At 42.1% G+C, this 21,720-nt stretch overlaps 3 protein-coding genes across 22 annotated transcripts in view; 1 reads left to right on the top strand and 2 right to left on the bottom strand.

Moving 5' to 3' along the window:
- The first annotated feature begins 1,021 nt into the window (after nucleotides 1-1,021).
- On the top strand, nucleotides 1,022-3,543 carry si:ch211-113e8.11. The gene is made up of 2 exons (XM_034595729.1): nucleotides 1,022-1,318; nucleotides 1,430-3,543. Exons 1-2 carry the CDS (start codon nucleotides 1,245-1,247, stop codon nucleotides 2,133-2,135), a joined length of 780 nt encoding a protein of 259 aa, XP_034451620.1. The 5' UTR covers nucleotides 1,022-1,244; the 3' UTR covers nucleotides 2,136-3,543.
- On the bottom strand, nucleotides 3,133-9,635 carry si:ch211-113e8.10 (E3 ubiquitin-protein ligase ZFP91). Of its 5 annotated transcripts, XM_034595373.1 has the most exons (13): nucleotides 9,520-9,635; nucleotides 8,825-9,373; nucleotides 8,502-8,539; nucleotides 8,201-8,317; nucleotides 7,806-7,845; nucleotides 7,181-7,297; nucleotides 7,004-7,102; nucleotides 6,422-6,607; nucleotides 6,124-6,174; nucleotides 5,882-5,960; nucleotides 5,357-5,471; nucleotides 5,138-5,237; nucleotides 3,133-5,019 (listed from the first exon to the last, which is right to left on the bottom strand). In XM_034595373.1, exons 2-13 carry the CDS (start codon nucleotides 9,226-9,228, stop codon nucleotides 4,029-4,031), a joined length of 2,337 nt encoding a protein of 778 aa, XP_034451264.1. In that variant the 5' UTR covers nucleotides 9,229-9,373; nucleotides 9,520-9,635; the 3' UTR covers nucleotides 3,133-4,028. The 5 variants fall into 5 exon arrangements, with proteins under 5 accessions (XP_034451264.1, XP_034451186.1, XP_034451419.1 ...); XM_034595295.1 differs by having other exon boundaries at nucleotides 8,825-9,607; XM_034595528.1 differs by having other exon boundaries at nucleotides 7,181-7,291; nucleotides 8,825-9,607.
- A 1,690-nt stretch (nucleotides 9,636-11,325) lies between these two features.
- The window catches only part of rbm47 (RNA binding motif protein 47), a 32,418-nt gene continuing 22,023 nt past the window's right edge, over nucleotides 11,326-21,720 (bottom strand). For 11 of the 16 annotated variants that reach the window (XM_034582509.1, XM_034582517.1, XM_034582590.1 and 8 more), the window contains 6 exons: nucleotides 19,157-20,042; nucleotides 18,730-19,060; nucleotides 18,265-18,288; nucleotides 17,526-17,741; nucleotides 15,471-15,661; nucleotides 11,326-14,732 (listed from right to left, as the gene is read on the bottom strand). In XM_034582509.1, coding sequence (XP_034438400.1) covers nucleotides 14,484-14,732; nucleotides 15,471-15,661; nucleotides 17,526-17,741; nucleotides 18,265-18,288; nucleotides 18,730-19,060; nucleotides 19,157-20,011 — 1,866 coding nt within the window. In that variant the 5' untranslated portion in view covers nucleotides 20,012-20,042 and the 3' untranslated portion in view covers nucleotides 11,326-14,483. The remainder of the gene's footprint in view (nucleotides 14,733-15,470; nucleotides 15,662-17,525; nucleotides 17,742-18,264; nucleotides 18,289-18,729; nucleotides 19,061-19,156; nucleotides 20,043-21,720) is intronic. The other 5 variants (XM_034582599.1, XM_034582631.1, XM_034582607.1 and 2 more) reach the window with 5 other exon arrangements.

Below are 21,720 nucleotides of genomic sequence, written 5' to 3'. Positions count from 1 at the left end.
ATAATCTAAGTGTATGGTTTAAAAATACCTACTGCTTTGTCTGAAACTAGCAATGAAACTTGGATTCCTGTAAGATAGACCCCACTGTGCTAATAGAAGGACTTTAAGTTTAAAGCGATTGTATAAAAACATCATAAGAGACCATTGCAGACACTTTTAGCAGAAAAAGCAAAGACATTAATGATGGCCTTGTGCATCCTGGCTCACATAAATGGAGAACAGCTGCTGTAAACCTCAGGGTATTAGTTATCGTGTTTGACAAGTGGTGATAAAACTTGTTATAAATATTTATGAAAACTTTACGTTTAGGAATTCTATGAGGTGCCAATATTGATGGACTTGGGCTTTGTTGGCTAACCGGTGAAGCACAGAAACAAACATCAAATAAATTAAAAGCATCTTAAAATCAGGAGTCTACAATTATGCACTAATTGTGAAGCCCTGTAAGTCAAATTTCTGACCTATAATTTAGTTATCAATTTCATACTTGTTGCAAACATATTCCATGATGCACTGCAATAAAATTACATCCATTAAGATTATACTCATTTTAAAATATGCAATTTTTTCTAAAGCCTGTTTGCTGCAGGGATGCATTTACTTCTTTGTGTAAATGTACTGTGTTAAACTAAAAATCTCTAGCCACCAAACCTCAAATGATGTTATGTTGAATCCCTCTATACATTGCACATAGGCTATGGGTTAGTAGGTTTCTTTAATCTCCGTTTGTGGCTAGTGGGTCGGTCTTTATCAGAGAGGGTGCAAAACGGCCCTAAATTGTTTTCCATTTAATTATAGATCGATTGTGTGTGCAGAAGCTGTCTGTGTTGATTTGATCCAGCTATTTCAAGCTTTTATTCATCTGATTTACTTAGTTTCTATGTCGTGCTTTTCATGTTTTTATTTGAGTGTAATCATACATGAAACAATCTAATAATTTAATCTCCCCCATAAAGCACTTAGGTCAGTGTTTTGTGCTTTCTAAACTAAATTGACCTGTGTAATACCACGCCGGTGCTGCAGGTGGCAGTGCAGGCAGATAGAATGTAAACACTGAGCTACATCACGGCAGCTAACACTAGCGTAATCCATGCGAAGTGGGGAGGACACGGGAATGATCACACACGTTCAGCAGCATTGGTTTAAATGAATCTACGTGTTTACTTTAAGAATCAATCAACCCGCTTTTATTTCGACGCGAAGCTAACAGGGCAACTAGCTTAGCTCCAGTTCATTGTAAAGGTATGAACTCTCTGGTTGGTTACGGAGTGTCCTCGGACTCTGACAGCGATGGAGATGTAAACACCGGCGGACTTGGGTAAATGCTCATTTAAAAAAACATTAAGTAAGTTAATACGTAGTAAAAAAAGAACAGAGGGACTAATAACTTGTCTTTCTCTTGTACCTTGTGTTATTTTCCATCGTCAAGCTCCGCTAAGAAGGCGGGCGATGAGGCGACACCCGTCTTAAAGACCCGTAACTTCTTGCTGGAGTCTGGTTCAGCCTCCAGTGACTCAGGCAGCGGGTCAGAACCAGAGGAAGGGTATCCTGTCCCCTTCTCATCCCCATCACACCCCGTCTCAGCAGCCTGTCAGCCCCCCCGCCCTGCTCCTTCCCTGGGTTCACAAACTCATAACAAACTGCCTCCTCCAGCTCTAAACGCCTGCTCTGACAGCGGCGTGTTCACCAACCCCTTCAAGGCCCAGGCAGACCAGAAGCTCAGCGCCCTGCAGAAACATGTCCCCCTGACAATGGAGGCCAAACCCTCCGAGATCGGAGGGAAAAGGATGTGCGTGTCTTACAGGAAAGATGGAAGGTGCAGGTTCGGGATCAAATGCAAGTTTGCTCATGACAGTGACCTCCAGACCGCTGTCACCTCAGCTGACGGCCATCATCCTCCTCATACGCCTGAGAGTGATGAAGCACCAGCATCAGAACACGTTGAGCCCAATGCAGGTGGCTCTGGTGGTGTCGGGAAGCAGAAGCAGAAGCAGAAGCACCCAGAGGAGGAAGAGTCAGGAGGGCAGCAGGTGAAGAAGAGGAGGGTTGGACTGAGTAACACCTTGATTCCTCCTAAACGGGCTATGAAGCAGTATGCAATGCACAGGGACCGAGAGCGGCTCCATATGTCCTGAAGAGAGCCAAGCAGGGCAGGATGGGCAGGGAGGAGAAAGGAATTTTCCTGAACTGTAACACTGTGCAACCCTAACCCTCATAAAGCAATAGTATAAAGTGCAGGTGAAAGTTATCCTCTCAGTGTGCATGTCTATAGAAAAATTGTACTGTCCATTGGTCGATTAATTTAATAACTCAAGCCTACAGTAACTAACATTTTCCACACATTCACATCAAGAGCCATTTGTGGTGTGGCCGTAAGGAGCTGGGGATTGAACCACCAGTGTTTCAATTATTAACCTGTTTTCAGACGTGAAATCTGGGATAATGTAATAATTGTCTGGACTTCTTTTCTTTTCACACATGAACAACACAGGAGATTGTTCAGGTCAGATCAGGGACATTTCTGGACCATTCAGGTGAGGGATGACACCTGGGCAGAGCAAGAAATTCAGTTGCGAAAAATCTAAGTTTTTCTCACAGCCATCAACACCAGCATCAGCCCTTATCACAAAAATATCTTGGGTTAGGGCTGTTTTCCCCAATTTGGCATCTTCTACATGAATGGCACCTCTATTTCATCCCAAGATATTTGTATTCTTCTTTGTTGTTTTTTGCATGTAGAACATGTTAGAAATGTCATCAACACATCCACTTGTATGGAATTGTATTGACATTTACCTGCTGTATTGTCACAGGGGCTCACTCAGACATGTTCCAGACAATTTACTTTGTGGCTTGAAGGAAAAACTCTGGAGAATGTCTAAAACAACAGACTGGGACATTTGCATCCTCACGTACAGCCCGTCTGGATAATTTCAGGTCAACATCCGGAGTTCAGTGCATGCCTGAAAGCAGCTATAATGGCTGATCCCTCTGCCAAGTACGTGTAGCCACCCCAGTTGTATGGAAAGATAAAGTTGTGGGATAAAACATTACATTCTCAAACTATTAATGAAAACACTGTGGATAAATGTTAAGACATTTATTTACATCATATAAATGAATCGTTTTTTGTGTGTTTGCGCTACCACATGTCACAGATATGCTGACTTAGTATTGACATTTTTTCCCAAAGGATCTACATAACCATGATTTATCAAATTACATCACACTTCAAATGTTATAGACAAAAGTTGAGTTTGTCTAATTCAGTTTGGTTAATGTTTTGGACCCCACTACACATTATATGGGTTATAATTCCTTCAAAGTCAAACAGCAGGGTTTAACAAACAGCTGCACAAATATCATTTTAACAGACACTGCCAACATCTCTTAAATATGCATATTCTGAAACTGTGAAGCACCTTTTTCTGTCTACACCTCTTCAGTCTTTGTGAGTTCGGATTTTTTTGGTTTTATATTTTTTCCTATCAAATGAATGTTTTATAGTAGATCTGGACAATAAATGAAAAATAATGACTGCCTATTTTATTTTCATTGAGATTTTACTCACCCCACACATAGAGGTTGTTTATAGCTTTCTAACACGTTATGTGCTTAAAACATAATATAAATTATTTTTGATTTATTCCAGTAGGAACGTGCCTCACACTTGGCATTTCATGTGCTGTATATTACTAAGAGGTATGCTATATTATTGCATAGAAGCAACAGCTTTGCAATATAACCTCAGCATCAGTACACACACACACACACACACACACACTCACATAAAAGGCTAGTTTAGTTTTAAGGACTATTATGTACAAAGGCAACAACTTAAACATACAGACACATACATACCTTTCCCTGATACAGATATTCTAAAAAACTACCAAATATGACTATGGGTGAACAGTACATAATATATTGGTGATCCTACATTTACCTCAAACATTGCAATACAGTGTATCAGGTCACTGATGACTTAACCTTCCTCTATTTTCTTCTCTCTGTGCTCCCTCCTTGTTTTACATGAGGACCTGCTGCACGTGTCTCTCAGAGCCGCCAGTCAGAACCTCTTGTCCCGTTTCCTCCCAGACCACACCATCCTCTCCTGCAGCCTCTGTCTGCTGGAGGGAGTTGGCTGAAAGAGAGGAGGAAATGAGTCCTGGATTGTCCAGAATATAGTTGCCCCCATTTGTGGAGGCAGGATCCTGGGATTGGGGTGGGGACAGGAGAGGGGGACTCGCGGCAGCTGTGTGCAGGGACTGAAGTTGATGAGAGGTTGCTAAAATGGGGATCTGCTGAATGTGGGTCTGGGATTGGCTGACTGGCTGGAAGGTCATTTGTAGGATTTGTGTCTGCCCCTGGCTCTGCTGCTGAGAGGAGTATGACTGAAGAGACTGGAGCTGGGGTTGGTGCTGGGTCAACACTGAGCTGGAATGGAGGGTCAGTTGTTGAATTTGGGGCTGTTGCTGAGCAGCCTGCACAAACTGGACGGGCATCTGCAGCTGGAGGTGAGTCTGCTGCTGGTTGTCAGCCGGTGAAGGGGGGTCAATTGGGGACAGGGCAATTGTCACTGGCACCTGCATGGTGTGGAGGCTCTGGTCTTGTCCCAGTAAAACCACCTGGTGACTCACCTGCTGGGTCATGTGACCCATCTGGGACACCTGAGCCACTTGGTGCCCAACTCGACCTTGCTGGCTCAGCTGCTCCACCTGCCCATCCTGCCCTACTTGGCTCACATCCAAGCCAGTGACCTCTGCTTGCATGGGGTTTCCTGGCAGCTCCAGCAGGGAGGCAGGGGTTGTGATGAGTGCGCCAGCGTTGGCTGCCAGCGCCTCAGCGATTAGCACCTCTGGGTGGCTCTTAGCCTTATGAGCCACCACACAGTCCTTCTTCTCAAACTTCTTACCACAAATGGAGCAGGAGAACTGATAGGTGGCATCAGCATCGTGCTTCTTCATGTGCCAGTTGAGAGACGCCTTCTGGCGACAGGTGAAGCCACAGATCTCACACCTATGGAGGAAGAAATAGAAAATTAAGTGGAAATGTCTTTTAGCAATCTGGGAAAACATTTTAAAACATTTAAACTAAGAAAAACAAATGACCAAAAACTGAACAGGGAAATACTAACTGTAGGGGCTTCTCTCCTGTGTGGATCATGCGGTGCACAGCCAAGTTGTGGGAGCTCTTGAAGGCACGAGCACAGAACTCACAGATATAGTCTCTCTGATCTACAAACACAAAACACTTGAGTATAGATGGATCCTCTATATACTGTCATTAGTTCTAACAAGAAATTATCAAACAGATCCAACGTAATACACATAATACATAGTCACTGTATGTGTACCTGTGTGGTGCTTTGCGTGACGCAGCAGCTGCTTCTGAAGGCGGAAAAGTCTTCCACAAGACGGGTGAGGACATACATATTTCTTCTTGAGCAAATGCTGATATTTTATATGGTGCTGATGTGAAAATCAAAGAAAATGCAGAAGAGTACATCAGCATGAGTGCAATTAAAAGGCTAGAAGACTGAAAACAGTCTAGAAACAGGGTTTGATTAATATTAAGTAAATATTGAAATATTGATGAAATACTTCAGGCAATACCACCAGGACAAAAACTCCTTTTCGTCCTGAAATATTTTATCACTTATTATATCTGCAGAAATGTAATAAAGCAATTTTAAGACACGACTTTGGACTCGGAAAATGTGATGGACATTTGTCACAGTTTAACATTCTATGTTCAACTGTTGATATTTGAAAATTCAGTTATCTATGGCAAAGTTTGAACTAGATTTCTCTTAACTGTGTTTAATGCAGTGACAGACGTAAACAATCTGCAGTGGGACGGTGTAGCTGCTGAGACAAACCTGTAGGTAGCGAGGATGAGCCAGGACGGTCCCACATCCTTCCATTTCACAGCGCACATATTGCACTGGGGGCTTCTTTCTGTGTAGGTGAGGCGTATGACAATGTTATATAATAATAAAAAAATATTAAATTTATTTACATGATATGTCCATTATATCCATGGCCCACTATATCAATCATCAGTCACTATCATGTCCTTATATTTTTGAATAAAATGCTCCAACACAAACATCAGCTTTACCTTCTTTTTGGCAGCCGTGGGGTTTTGTCGTCTTTTTTCCGTCGGCCTCTTCTAACACACAAACAACAAAAAAAGTACGTAAATAAGTTGCAATAGAAAAACGCTTTTCTATACTAATGTAATATTATGTAGCAAATACAAACACTATGAAAAGGAGATTGTTTACAACTCACTAACCACACACATTATATTCAAACTGAACATGGAATAAGGAAAAATGTGCCTAGTAATACACATACGAGCGACGTGAATCTGTCCCGCTGATAACTACGAACAGATCGCGTGTTACTGTGCTTACTTCCTGGGTCCATCTGGGTCTTCCACGGTTTCTTCTTCTAGCTTCACTTCCTCTTCCACACTTTCCAAGTTGTCGGAACCTTCTACCTTTATCTCAGCGACCTCTTTCTCCTTTTTAGGCGCCTTCTCTTTTTCTTTCTTTTCCTTCGGTCTCGGAGGAGCTCTGCGCTTTGGTTTAGGGGCATCCCTGAGAAGACAAATAGAGAAAGTATAGTAGTTACTATAGTATTACTACGTTTTAGTGACTTCAGGAAACAAACTAAAAGTCACAGAGTGGCTGTAGTTGGGCCTGATTTGCTTTGTCTGACACACAACTGAAAAGCTAACCTGAAATCCAAAAATAGAATTGATGAAAAGGATGAACTTATCTTAACATGCACAAATAATAAGTCAAAATATTCACAGTGATCAAAAGAAGAACAAACCTTGTTATATTTCTAAAAAAAGTTTTATTTTCTGAATATATTGATGTCTCATACACTATATAGTTACAACAGTTGCTACACAGAAAATATGGTGCCAATGTCTAATCATATCCGAACATGAAGAAAGTGGCAACACACACAGACACAAAAGCGCACACACGAACCGTTCAGCCTTAGGGTCGTAGCTCTGGTCATTTAAATCGTCTCTAAAAGGAACATCTTCGTCACTGCTGAGGCACTCCTCCTCCTCTGCACCACTGAAAACAAAACAAGGACTTGAAATAGGACTTTACACTTTCTGCTCAGGTCAAGTTCTGCACTTTAGATAAGTGTACCTCTGACTCTGTGGCTGGTAGCTGAGGTCGTGAGTGTCGTCGGGAAATGAAGGGTCTTCTTCATCCAACACCGGTTCAGCGACATCCTTGCTTTCCTCCTCTTTGTTTTCACTGAGACAGTAAAAGGGTCAAACACAGCAGTAATGAAAACAACACATGGCTCTGACTGAGGCACACACTTTCACAATTACTCCTTTTCCACCAAGGCAGTTCCAGGGCCTGTTCGGAGCCAGTGCCTAATCTGGAGTCTTTGGGTTTCGACGGCCAAAGAACTGGCTCTCGGACAGAAAACTGGTTCCACAGTAGCACCAACTCATTGCTGGTCTAGAGGAAAGATGCACCTACATCAGAGGCTGTAGGGCGGGATTACCATGACCAGTTGTGATCGGATCGCACTTCACTGCTCTGTGTGCAAAACATGCCTTTTGTGTTGGTAAAGAGCAAATTGTGTTGTTTTTGCCCAGTCTGAGTTTACAGATGTGTCCGATAACAAAGTACGTTTTGTGTGTGTCTGAGTGTCCGCGCGAGTAAGAGGAGGAGAGTGAGCAAGCGAGTGGTGTCGGGGGGAGGGCTGGTGGAAAAAGGGGTAAAAGTGACCATGTCAAAGTACAAATAGTATACTTACATTTCAGTCTTCTCTTCATTGTTTACCTTTCCTTCCACTGCTGCATGACAAACAGAGAAGATATCAAGTGTTTAGGCAGGTAGCTAAAGCTTCCTTTTATAAATCACACATATATGAATATAAATATAACAATGATTTTTTTGCAGTCTATTACATTGAGTATGTGGATCTGAAGTAACAGAGTGGAGGAGAAAAGATGATCTGATCCCATTAGTTAGACTAATTACAGATGACCATGAAGAATACATACTTGGAGATACCTGAACCAAATTTCTTCATAAAACCCAACCTCAAGAACAGTTGTCAGCGTGTTGCCTCAGAGTCTCTGTGTAATCTGAATCGTTTACAGGCATGCCCGCTGAACCAAAGCAGCTCATTGTCAACAGGTTGCTCACCAGCTGGATTCTCCATTCCAGGTTCGGTCTTACACACGGGCTTGGCAGAGCTGCGGCTGGCTCTGGCAGACGGGGGCTTGGCACGAGTCTGGGCCGGGGGGCGTCTGGAGGGGAGAGCTGGAGTGAGGGAGCAGAAACATAACATCAAACATAATGCTGGCCATCAGGGGTGAAACAAGGTCACACAGTTTCAAATACATTGTAATCCAACCGCACGTGCACAGAATGAGAATTAACTTAAATGTTACTCTAGTAAGAGGCAAATCAAGAGTCTTGTTTTATGGAATGTTTCTCTGATTACCTTGAGCATCTGTAGCAGGTTTCTTGGGATCCTCCATGCTGCGAAAAAAGGAGGAGAAAACACTGAGAAGGGACATTTACTCCACCTACAGACAAACGTCCCGTCATCCATCACATCCCTGATGAGACGGTGCTTTTGGAAGCATCTGTACAAGACATGACAAGTTTTAGGAGGCAGGTGAGTGTCTCTCCACCCTCCCCATGCAGAGCTGCAGGAAGGGGACGAGCTCTGCTGAAGGCGTGCTTCACAGGAGCTCACCCCGCAGACGTAAACACACATGGCTCATCATAAACAAACGTGATGCTGATCAATTAAAAACCTACTCTGTGCCTTGAAGGCTGTCACCTGCGACTCCCCCTCCGGCCGAACACGCAGATTCCGAATTTTTCTTCCGCCTGGAGTTGGAAACTTTCCGCCGCTTGTTCGCCCCGGTTTCCGGGCTTGGTTCTTCCTCGTCGTCGCTCTTGACGTCCTTCAGCCAGGCCGGTACTGACCTCGTCGCCCTGTCCCTTAACACCCGACCCGAGCTCTGCGGGCTCGCCGCGGCTCCGTTGACGCCCGTAAGCGAAGCGGAGACGCCGGACCTCGGGCGGGCCGCTCCGCGCTCCCTGAGCCCCATCCGCGGTGAGACGCTCGTACTGGTGACCGAGGTCTGGTCTGCGGCCTTGTCCTCGGCCGGTTCCTCGCCTTTATTTACATCCCCGGTTCGGTCGCCCGCCGGTTCCATCACCGCGAGGACACTTCGGTCGGCCTCAGGTTCCGTTAAAAGTCAAACAGGTTTACTTGCAGTTCGAGGAAAAACGGACCACATCTGGTTTAAAGACGTTTTGGTTGCAGGCGGCCTTTATCCGACAGCCGCACATTTTCTGGCACTGCGCGGAGATCGTCGCAAATTAGAAGCAGATATTTATTGATTAGGTATTGAAAACTTTTCTTAATTATCAATTCATTAATAAAGCGATATCATTTTAAAGAAGCAGACACTATTTTCGCCTTCTTAAAGCTATAGTAAACCTACTTATTCGCCGGAACCTGCAGCGCAACCATTTTGTGCGCTTTGTTGCGTCTCCTTTAAGCCAAATATAAACCGGGGTTACACTCAGCAGAAGAGACGCTGTTCACTGACTTCTACATCATCTGGATTTCCCTCCATGTCTTTTACAAATCGAGTGGACCCAGCCATGTTGTTTGTAAATCTACAAAGTGCAGCGGCAGCCGCGTGAGGGCAGCGCGGACACGGATGGCCGCCGGGGCATCATGGGAGATGTAGTGCAGGTCACATTAAACACCGCTGGGATTTACTTTTAAGGATATTTCTCTTCAGCTGTTGACGTTTTTCTACCGCTTTAGGATACAAAATATGAAAATAATTAATCTGAATCAAATGAATAAAAAAAGAAATCACACAGTGGTTGAACAGTAAATAAATAAATAATAATATCAACAGAAATATGGGAAATGCTCAATGCAGGTGAGAATACTATTTGCAGTGTAATTTACAGCCAACAGTATCTTTGTGCGAAATCAATAAAAAAAAAAAATCATTTTTCCAACATTTATTTTAACCTCAATATTTTATTTATTTATTTTGAATACTGCATGAGGTTCTGTGGAGCTAACATGGCTGCCAGTGGAAACCTGCACTGTCTGGTCTGAACTGAGGCTCTGCCACAGGCTGCTGCTCTGATGATGTGTGTTTGCCACCAGATGGCAACATAAACCTAAACAATATAAACTACACCGCTTCATCCTAACATCACAGCCAGGCTAATATTTAACTTCCCTCTGCCTTTATACAGAATGACAACGTGTGGTGATGTGTTTGTAATGGCTGTATGTTTGAGATAATATTCCTTGGAAATTAACTCACTTTTTCCAGAAGCCTGGCAGAGTCTGTCAGGTTTTCTTTAGTCATGCAGTTACCACGAACTCACAGCTCCTCGGGGACACAGACCATCATAGACAATCACTTAAAATTAGGCTTAGGGTCCAATATTAAGAAATACCAGTGCCAGAAAAGCTGCTAGTAGTGTTGACGATTAGATGTGATTATTTTTGCTGTTATGTATAAGCTGCTTCCGAATAAATAAGCCAACCTATGATTTGCCAAACTATAAGCCTCTATTTTTTTCTACACTCTTTTTGCCTTTTCAATTATATACAAGTTGAAATATAAGAAAATTATGAATTGCAAAAAGTGAATGTTGTGTGAACTCTCAGAACTGTGAATGTGATCATTATGTACACAACAACAGCAAAGAAGGCACTAAGTTAATGTGCCCAGAGCTTGATGTATCTGCATCTATTAGTATCAGTATTGGTATTAAAAAGACGACTTTATGGTATTAATAATATAGGTAACAACCTGCAGATCTCTAATGTATAAGGTGACTGCTTTTCCTGCATCCTGTCATCACATTTACAGAATAAATCAGGTGACAATTCAGCTGAAGTGTGCATTCTGACATTACATAAAAACCCTCATATACCTGTGATTGCCCTCTTACACTCATTGTACAACACGATGAAGGCTACTTATGTTCTCGAAATCTCTCCCCGCTGGGGCACAACATGTTTCTAGAGTAAAGTTGACCGGCCACGGAGAAGTTTATGAAACATTCTCGACACACTGCGCCGCCTCTCCTCTCTCCACTGTGCTACATTGCTTAATAATGGCTGATGTATGAGGTCGGGGATGAGTTTCCATTCACAGAGGTCGTAACACTTTCGCAGTCATGTGGTTTAATCTAAATCTGAGCAAAGTTTACAAGGTGTACACAGTTCCTGTGTGTCGGGGCACATGACAGACAAATGAAGCACTGCATCCTTTTGAAAATGCTTTATTTAACTATTATCACTATAAATATAACAATGGCGAACAAGCTTTTTTTTTTTTTAAACAAACCTTCAGATAGAAAAGACTCTGCAAAGGTCTACAAAGGAATGGCAAAGGGCACATCTTGGCAATAAGGCACACACTAGAAAGAGTTAAAAAGGTAATACCTATGTTAAACTAGGCACATGTAGCTCCACACCACTGACACAAAGAGCAGCAGGAGTTGATCCCGCTGCAGCAGTGTGGGTGTAATGCAGGCAACAGAGAGTAAAGGTAGGTGCTCTGAGTGGGAGGCCGAACCAGGAGAACACAAGTGTCCGCTGACACAGGGCTGTTAAATCATGATAAGACTTTTAGTCGCGTAGCCAAACCTGCCGAGCATAGTTGCAACAGCGACAGGTCAAAGTACCAGGCGAGTCGTCACGCTTCACTCGGCCAGTTTTGGTCTTGTTGTTTGCTGATAAGAAGCCCCACTCATAACACCAACATCTGGTTCAAACATAATATTACACATAACAAAAACACATTAACCTTGAATGTTTAAAAACTATTGGACACTTTGGCAAAAAAGACTTTTTTTCTACTTTTGTTACTCTGACTTTTTTGTCCCTAAACAAAGTGTAAATAAAGAAAAGAAACATGTTTTTGAATATATTATACCTTTTCTTCTCACTTCATTCACAACACACACATAATGCATATATTAAATATATCCTGACTTATTGTCATCATACAAGAAAAAATAATGAAAGCAGTTGACAGCAGTTTGCTTTCGAAGTGAAATCCAGTTTCAGAGATGGAGAGAAGCAAAGTAAAGAAGAGAAAAACAAAAAGTTTTTTCTTTGCACTTTAGTTACACTTTTTTTTTGTTGGATCAATAACTTCGTTATGATCTCCTTCAAAACCTCAAAATCCAGAGTCACCATAGTAAAAGTCAGCATATTACTTAATGTATAAAGTAATGTTAAAAAATCTGATGAGCTGATGGAAAAATAGCAAACAAACTCCCCTCAAATGCAGCAGATTAGTAAAAATAGATGAAACATTTAAAACTACTAGAATTGTATTAAAAATACAAGCCAGCACAAAAAACGATTTGCGTGTTCTTTTATAAAAAAGAGAGATGGCTGTTGTGGAGTGTGAATTCAGGATGAGCAGCTGCTTGCATCTGTTATGTTTGTGTGTCATTACATACAACACATGCATAGCTCCTGTATTTCATTATGAGGTATGACTCCAGTTACTCCCAGTTAAATTTTCACACTTGTTTCCACTACACTGCAGAGTTTTAAAAGTGCCCACTGAACATTCATTAGGGTTATTTTATATGTTATGCTTTTATCTGCGAAGAAAAACTGCCAACACACATACAAATTGAAAAACACCAACTAGCCCAGTTTACACACACAAATCCATGCTCAGTGTTTCAATATCTCTTCATCTGAAAGAGGCAATCTCTTGCCTTTCATAAATATGTTTTAAGTGCACCTTGGTCAAGCACAGTTTTGGAGGACGAGAAATAACAAGAGAGACAAATTTGTGGAGTGTTACTGCAGGATCATTCAGAGAGGAAGCCATGACACATCTGACTGCAGCGACTGAAATCTACTCGTCTCACCAGAACACAGTGATACCACACATCTGAAGACTCCAGTGCTATGCACAGATGGAAGTCTTTGTTTTGAAAGGTGTTGTGGAAAACATAGAGTAGCACATGCATGCAGATGTGAGGCACTGTAGTAAGAAATGGTTTCTAATGTCATGACACTGGAGTGTATGGAGCTGTATGTTTTTTGGTTTGCATTGGCAAATGGAGGAGCACTGTGAGAGACTGACTGAGACAGAGTGCTCCAGTATATAGAAAAAACATATAGAAAAAAACGTGTCTCATTTCTGTCCATATTTGTTCACCTTTCAATAGTCAAACATTTCAAAAACCACAATAAAACATACACGAATGAGAGAAAAACAACAACTAATTTCTGTTCAGTCTTCATTTTCTGCCAGAGCAGTGTCAGAGGATGGGAAACATCTCCGTGTACAAGACGTCACCTATAGATGAAACCATCGATGAAAAAGTTTTTCCAGTTTTCTTTCTCTATCATTAGTTCCCCAGGGACTCTGTCACAACAACATTAGTAAGCAGGCTACCTCTCCTCAAACTAACAAAGATATACTGTATGTTTCCAAAGGTTAAAGCAGACATAACAACAAGCAAACTAATTATAGGCGGAAAAAAACAATGCAATACTTTGAACCTTCATTTAAAACGACCAAAAACACAAATGAAACTAAATAAAACCAAAAAGTACCAAACAGGCGTGTTTGAAGCATACACATTCAACCACCATGGACGGAAAGCATCACCAACAGCATGTAGAATTGGCTAGAATACTATATATTAATGGAAAAAAAACTGAAAAAAACATTAGTATATCCAAAGACAGCTGTCTTCAGTGATATATTCATTCGTCAGTAGTTCCTGTTGTACTTTTACTTCTTTAATTAATTTGTCTTTCTCTCCTTCCCCCCAACTTTACACTAAATTTGTTTTAAACAATGTGTAAAGATCGATCTTTCCTGTTTCAGAATACAAACTTGCCCCAAAAATAAAAGAGAAAGAGACCTACAGAGAATAAAACCTTAAATATGTATCTTCTCTTCATAAATACTTGTATGTACCTTCAGTTTTCCCCCGTTGCCGTAGCAACGAGGTGGCGAGGGTCAGTGAGAGAAAGAGAGTTGTGTATTTGTGTTGTTTTTGTGAATTCTGCCATATTGTTGGGGACGACTGTCAGCACACACTGGTGGGTCTCCTCAGGGAGTAGACTGTCTTTTATATGTGTTTTAATATTCAGTAGAAAACAGGGATGTTGTCATGATGATGTCATGATGTTGTCATGTGGCTGCTGAGTCCAGGATATGCTGAGGCCGGTAGGTGAGACAGATATGAGATGTCAGATCGCGTTTTTTCACTGTCTGCGTTCTGAACATTTGTTTCCAACCTCGTTCCATTAGAATAGAGGTTCACAAGTTCATGAGATGTTTCTGTATGATGGGACAGACGTGTCCGAGATGTTGCTGTGGTCGCTCAGTCACAGGCAGGATAATCTTCTCATTATGTCATGTGGTCCGAGCCCTCAGAATCAGTATGTCTGGTAGATATCGTGGATGGGCAGCTGGAAGGCCGTGGCGGGGAAGGCCTGTGGCATAGCGTAGCCAGTGTAGCCTCCATATGCTGCAGCTGCCACAGCTGCATTCTTCTGCAGAGCGGCCAGAGCTGCTGTGTTGGCAGCGTAGTTTGTGATGGGGACATATCCACCTCCATACAGGCCAGCGGCGGGGATACGCTGCACGTTGTGGGCCATAGCGTAGACGGGCGTGATTGGACGGCCCTGAGAAGAGGAGGGATGGAGTGAATAAGAGGATTTCTAAAGCATGTCTTCAATTACCATATTTTGCTACTTACTTCAGTAACAAGCATTATTTACTAAGTGTACAAAAACCTATAACTCAAATCTGAATTTTAGCATTTTCATTACGTGGAGTATATAAACACAAAGTAACCTAAACATCTCTTTTGTTGTCTGTGAAATGTACATTTATGTTTTTTGTAGGTTATTTCACAATCGGTTGTTTTGTCATTAGAAGCCATCATTTGTGTTGGTTATTAAATAAATGATACGTTGTTTGCCCTGGAAGTTAGAGCAGAGATGGACAAAGCCACAGGGAAATCGGTTATGACACAATTAAAACACGACCAAAAAGAAACATCCTGTTACCTTGATAAAAATTGTGGATTACTTTGGGTTTGAATATTTTGGAAAACATTTTGGATAATGAAAGTACAGAAATCAACAAAATATATAATATATAGGTCTTATTTAGACATTTTAATGAAAAATTGTTACTTATTATATCTTTAAAGGGGAACTCCACCTATTTTAATCATAGTCTGGTTTTGAGGCATCGATTTTGCACTTTCAAACTGTCTAATAAGAAGATATAGAAGTGCAGTCAACTGGTAAAGTTCGCTTTCAAACTCTTCTGGTGTGACATCTGATTCATAAACCCTCTGTATCATGGAGAAAACATTATTTTGTGAAAACGTGTAAAAGTGTCATGGTGCAGACCTGGAAAGGTGGAGGGGTAGAGACTGAAGGTAGGCCGGAGGCAGCAGCATTGGCGGAGTTGTGTTCAGCGTGTTGCATGGCCAGAGGATTGATCAGGTGCTCCACCGTGTGCACCTTCCCCTCCTCCATCAGCTTGGCTGCAGGAGCCGTACTGAACATTGGGTACTGTCCACCCAGAGTCTGCAAGGCCACTGCACGTAAACAGTACACAAGAATAAGAGCTTGGATAACAAACTGGACCACATCACTCAACAGAGTATAGAGAGACATGGTTAATATCTTTGTATCAAGAATACAGGAGGTAATAGTTGGAGACGAGCATACAAGCACCCATGAAACAGGCATACCTAGATCTGAAGGTAATCTGTGAGAGGAGTGAGGAAAACGAAGGCAGCGGAGGATAAACAAGAGAGAGAGAGACACATTGAAGGGTATAGTTTAAGGCAAGAAGGGAAAAAATAAGGAGTTACACAAGTTTGCGTTGGGGTGTGATTCGGATTATGATGGTGCTCAACTGTGGATTAAGCCCAATGTTCCAACACATGCACACATACATACACTCAAACAGCAAGCTAACACAACGTCAGCCATTGTTTCAGATGGACTAGTCTTTTTAATCTGGTGGTGATCCTGGGATTCCACACAGATCTGGATTGACATAGACTGGGGTCAAATCATTTCAGAGGGACTATCAAGAAAGGCCGCTTTACAAGGTGGACGTCTGATCAGCAAATATTTGACATTAATAGTTATAATGTGTCGTTCAATATAAATGTTATGTTGAAAAAAGCTAGCAAAGCTATTAATATTTGCATTTTTATTTTGCAATTCTATCACTGAAGTTTCTACCTTTAATTCTTGTAGAACATAAAAATATATCTACACGGGTTCTTATTTGATATGTTTTTAGTGAGTTTTTTTGTTTTCTTGTTCTTGTCAATGCCGCATTTTCTTCTGATTCACAACTTTGCTGCTACATTTTGTTCGCTGGGACAGTAGTTTGCTAAAAGAATATTGGTAGATACCAAAAAGAAAAAGAAAAATCATATTATGTATCATGCATTGCAAAATGAGATGTGCAACAAGTCTACATACCACTGACATTAACTCTTAAGTGATCAGACCAGAGTAGACACAAGACAAATGAGAGATATACAATTTTTAGTTTGTGCAGGTTAGTTCTGCATTTCAACTCCAACATTGACTGAAACATTTGTAGTGCAAATATAAGCTAAAGTAGCTGCTACTGCTTACTCCTAGCGTACTGAACATCATTCATGTTATGAATAGAAAAAGCTGATCCTTTGTGGAATACTTTTTTTTTCTTGATGCGTGTTCTTTCTACCATTGCTCAGTGAAAGAAGGCATCATGCAGTAATGTCAACCATGTTTCAGTCAAAAGTCGGAATTGAGTGCATGAGATTGTGAAAGACCATGTTCAGACCGACAACAGCACTGCATGAAAAAAAAAAAACATGGCTGCCTCCTTGATTTCATTGAGACAACTGTTTCGTCTGGCAAAAACAATCAGCTTTTTCCAGATTTCCATGCAATATTTTCTTGAAAATATCTTGTCAAGTCAGTTAGTTGCAGGAAGATTTCTTTGTAAAGCAAATATTCTTTGTGGTCATCGTTTTGGCATCTGCTGGCCTTTAAACTGATGGTTGTACTACTCCCTTTCCTGGATGTTATATCTTCGCATCAGCAGTATGCTACTAAGAGCGCAGTCATATTGTTCTTTAAACGCAGTGCTGCTTTCAGTCTCAATAGACAAACTACTGAAGTTGCGGAAAAAGGAAAGACTGAGGAACAAAGCATTGTAGTTACCTTCTGGTCATGCTAGAAAGGACACATATCTAGTGTCATTATTCTTAACTGTTACGAGAAAGGGCGCCCTTTTGCACATAACCATCCAGCAACAACCATCGCTTTGATTTGAAAAAAGTTCCTCAAACCACACAGGAGTGAGCGAGATACAGGAATTGTGAGCTGGAAGGTTTAGTAAAGGCTTTTAAGGTGGGCGAGGATATGGATGGACATATCTATCTCACTGACTTGTGCCAGGTTTGATGCCAACTTGGTTGACGGAGGCAGCAAGCTCCAGACTGGGCATCAGCTCATAGGGCTTTTCGGACTGCTTGGTCTTGCCCTCATGGTAGCGGCTGTAGATGCCACGACCGGCAGAGTAACCCCCCAGGTAGGACCCCCGTGGTCCAGGGGTACGGTTACATGCAGCAGCAGCAGCACGACCACGACCTCGCACAGTACCTGCTTAAAATACAATTGAGGTAATATGATGACAGGAGTTGTGGTTTACGACTTGGGCAGCAGGGGCATGCTGAAAGTTGTATACGATGACATGTATGGCAAGATTTTATGATAAGTCTAGACCTTCCTTGGAAGCTTTTCTCAAGATATTAGGACTTGGGTAGCAAGGAGAAACATTTAGTCGTAATTTAAGGGAATAATCGGCTCATAAACTGCAGTTGCTAAGAGCTAAGGTTTTTTTGTTGTTCGTTGTTGTTTTGTTTGTATTTTCCCTTTATTTAGGTACAGTGTGAATTCTTTCTTGAGCACTGTTCTGTCTCTTGGTTATGAAAGTTCTTGGTACTGTGAACAGATGGTCCAGGAAGGTTTGTAGATTTGTTGTGATCTCTGCAATAACCCAGCATGAAATGGAAGTTGATAGCGCAGCAGGAAAAGGATGGTGTTAGAAATTTTATAGTTTGTCAAATGGCAGGAAAGCTCATTGTTCATTGAAGGAATAAGTAAGAGCAAGGATGTGAGAGATTACCATTGTTCTGTATCATTGGGGATCCTTTGGAGAAAAAACCAAAACACAACGATTGTTGAAAGTCAAATAGATTGCTACCACCCAAAGACCACATTTAATCAATCACAGGTAATGGGATTAGCATTCATTGGTCCATCACCTTGTTCTGTCTTTGACTTTTAACAACTCTCTGATTTTAAGCAACAAAATCTCATCAAGTTAAAGATTTCATCAAATGAAATTCTAGTCATCGAAGATTAAATCATTATTTTAGCCATCATGAGTCATCGTGGTCCTTATTAATAGTGCATTCATTGTTCCTACATTAGCATTTGTTGGATGGAAATATGAGATCTTTAACAGTGCATTGTCCCAAAGAGTTTCTTCTGACACAAACATTTACAAAAACAGTTGACTTTCAGAGAAACCATGTGGCTTTTCCAACTGATCATTACTAAAAGAAAAGCAGAAAAAGTTAATTCTAACCTTTGACGAAGTAGTCCCGATTGGGTCCAATGAGGGTGTTGTAGGGATAACCATAGTAAGCCAATGTGTAGGGATCACACTGGTATACGTAGTTCTGCGGAACAGCCTCTGGAGTGGCAGGCACTCCCCCCTTCGAGGCCTTCTGACGTGAGTATTGCTCTTTATCAACTGGCTTAGCAAGCGTCACCTCAATGCAGGACCCCTCCACCTCTGTGCCATTGAGGTGGTCCATGGCCAAGACGGCATCGTCCCGGGAGGTAAAGTGGACGAAGGCGTAGTCACGGATTTTCTTCACACGTTCAACGCATCCAGGGTTCCACTGGCTGAACACCTAGTTGACGGAGAAAGTGTGGGTAGTTTTAGTCCACAATTTTACCTAACAAGATTTATACTGAAACCTGTAAACTGACAAGTCAATAAATCTCACCTGTCTGATTGTCTCCTCACTGGTCTCCATCATTAGATTCCTGACGTAGAGAATCTTCACTGTCTCCATTACGTCTTCATCCACATCAATCTCTGGCTCAGCCCAGTCCACTGCAATCTGGTGACCCCACAGCTGAATACGTCCAGGCATCAGCTTCCTGCGAGCCATGGCAGCTGCACGGTGTGACTCATACTCTACAAAGGCAAAGCCACGGTTCTTCATCTTGTCTGCAGCACTGGCATAAACTATGACATCTAGCACACCTTCTGTCACTTTAGAAACCTCCTCCAGAATCTCCTCTCGCTTTTTGGTCTTGGGAATGCCACCAATGAAAAGACGGCAGTTGTCTACAGAGGAGCAGACCCCCAGTAGCCGCCCAGGCCGCACCTCATAGTTGTTGAGCTCCCGCACGGCACGTTTGGCCTCATGTTTCTCTGTGTACATCACAAACGCGTACCCTCGGTTCTTCCCATCAAAGTCCATCATCAGCCGCATCTCATAGATGCGTCCCACAGACTCAAACACTGGGACCAACTCATCCTCATAAACATCCCGCGGGATTTTGCCCACAAAGATTTCACATCCTCGAGGAGGTGATGCACCATTCCAGCCAGGAGGAGGACCATATTTACGTTGACCATTTTCCTGGATCATACTGTAGCCGGTGCGCTCCATCAGGGCCTTGAGTGCAGGTTCAATGGGAGCAGCTAGAACACCCTCTGGGATATTAATCTGTCCTTCGAGAGAGTGGAGGGAGGGACCAGAGTAGGGTTTGGAAGGCTTGGAGGGTTTGGAGTTGGAGGGGGAAGCGTTATTGCTCATGGTTGAGGAAGAAGCTGAATCTTCGGCTGTCATTCTGGCATAACCATCCAATCAGATCTGGGGCCTGAGAAGGGCAACGAAAGACATTTTTATCATATTAGATTGGACCAACCACAACTGTTATATCTGAATAGAAAAAACACAACATGAAAGACATATAAGTAGAAACTTATAGCTGAAGAGGTACCGTTTAATCACAAAAGGCCATACATTTCCAGGGACAATCACATGGAAGATTACCTAGCTAACAAACTAACCAACACACATACTCCCCAGGGCACTTTTCCTTATCAGCAGTTTTACAACCTTGTTTTGTTGAGTTGCTCAGATCCCTGCTGACCTTTGACTCCTATCAGCAAGAATGAAGGGCTGCGAACCCTGAAACCTCCAGCTAAAGGTTCACCGAGTTTGACTATGTCACATGCTCATTATGTGTGTGTCTGAAGTAAGTTAAATAAGCTAACAAGCTAGCTCATGAGGCTTAACTCCAGCTAAGCTACAGTTTATGACTTGTTCTGGGTAAAAATATGAGTCCACGCTGTGAGAACGTCTGTGCAGGGTAATTCATTTGCACAAGCACCTGTTGCACTCCCACTCACCAGGAGATGGTGTTGGACTTTCAACCCCCTTATCAATATATATATAAGTTATACAGTGTGTGGGTGCAGCTTTTTATGTGTTTGTGTATTTGTGTGTGTGTGTGTGTGTGTGTGTGTGTGTGTGTGTGTGTGTGTGTGTGTGTGTGTGTGTGTGTGTGTGTGTGTGTGTGTGTGTGTGTGTGTGTGTCACTTCATTAAGTCCTGCAGCCCTATATGAGGAACAGAGAACAATCAGAAATCCGCTTCTCAGGCATAAACCTCTTATTCTGTTATTTTCCAACACTGCCAGTATTCAGGACGGAAAAATCCACAGCATTTAAATCCCCAAATCTCCACGCAGCACACAACAGTGAAGCAGCAATTCATAGGAGCCTATAAGCAAACGTTTTTTTGGTTTTTTTTGTTCGACAAATGAGCGAATAGAAGAAAAACAAAAACAAAACAACAACCTCTCGCAATAGGCAGGGCAATGTGTGTGTGTGTGTGTGTGTATTTTTTGTGCGTCATGAGATTGCCTAGACTTTGATGGAGATAGGTGAGGCAGTCAACAAAGGTAAAACCCTACAAAGACAAGCAACCATGGTAACACACACTCATTTGACCTGACCTAATATCCCCCTCTCCCACGCACATGGACGCATGCACGCACGCACGCACGCACGCACGCACGCACGCACGCACGCACGCACGTGCGCACGCACGCACACACACACACACACACACACACACACACACACACACACACACACACACACACACAAACATCTGTTCACGTTAGTTCGCCCAAGGCTGGAGGGCTTACAGTTACCGTAGTTAAACAGGTTTTCTTTTATTGCTTGAATAAAAAGACAGATTGTTTAAATATAATAAAAAAATGTACAGTGGACAAACCATATTAATAAAAATGCTATACAATTTCATGCATTTATTGTTATGTATAGAAGAAAGTCAAATCAAAATGTGAATGGGGGAAACAAAACAACTAAAACAGAGGCTGAAGAAACAGGATGACGTCTCCTCCTTCTATCTTTAGCCAGTTTTCAGCTGCTGAATGTTGACACAGGTCAAGATGACTCTAGATTAAATAAAACTACAATTTGAGGCAAAGCTGGGGGAGCATTTACAATGAAGAAATTATTCTGA

Source organism: Hippoglossus hippoglossus, chromosome 1 (genome assembly GCF_009819705.1).
Source record: "Hippoglossus hippoglossus isolate fHipHip1 chromosome 1, fHipHip1.pri, whole genome shotgun sequence".
NCBI classification, from domain to species: Eukaryota; Metazoa; Chordata; class Actinopteri; order Pleuronectiformes; family Pleuronectidae; genus Hippoglossus; species Hippoglossus hippoglossus.
Note: the sequence above shows the minus strand (reverse complement) of the source record. Positions and strands in the feature narration are given on the sequence as shown.

Coding starts and splice junctions, on each gene's coding strand:
- si:ch211-113e8.11 (XM_034595729.1), top strand. CDS start 1,245: ATGAACTCTCTGGTTGGTTACGGAGTGTCCTCGGACTCTGACAGCGAT. Junction 1,319..1,429: donor GTAAACACCGGCGGACTTGG/GTAAATGCTCAT, acceptor TCCATCGTCAAG/CTCCGCTAAGAAGGCGGGCG.
- si:ch211-113e8.10 (XM_034595373.1), bottom strand. CDS start 9,228: ATGGAACCGGCGGGCGACCGAACCGGGGATGTAAATAAAGGCGAGGAA. Junction 6,608..7,003: donor CCTAAGGCTGAACGGTTCGT/GTGTGCGCTTTT, acceptor TTGTCTTCTCAG/GGATGCCCCTAAACCAAAGC. Junction 5,238..5,356: donor TCACGCAAAGCACCACACAG/GTACACATACAG, acceptor TTGTGTTTGTAG/ATCAGAGAGACTATATCTGT.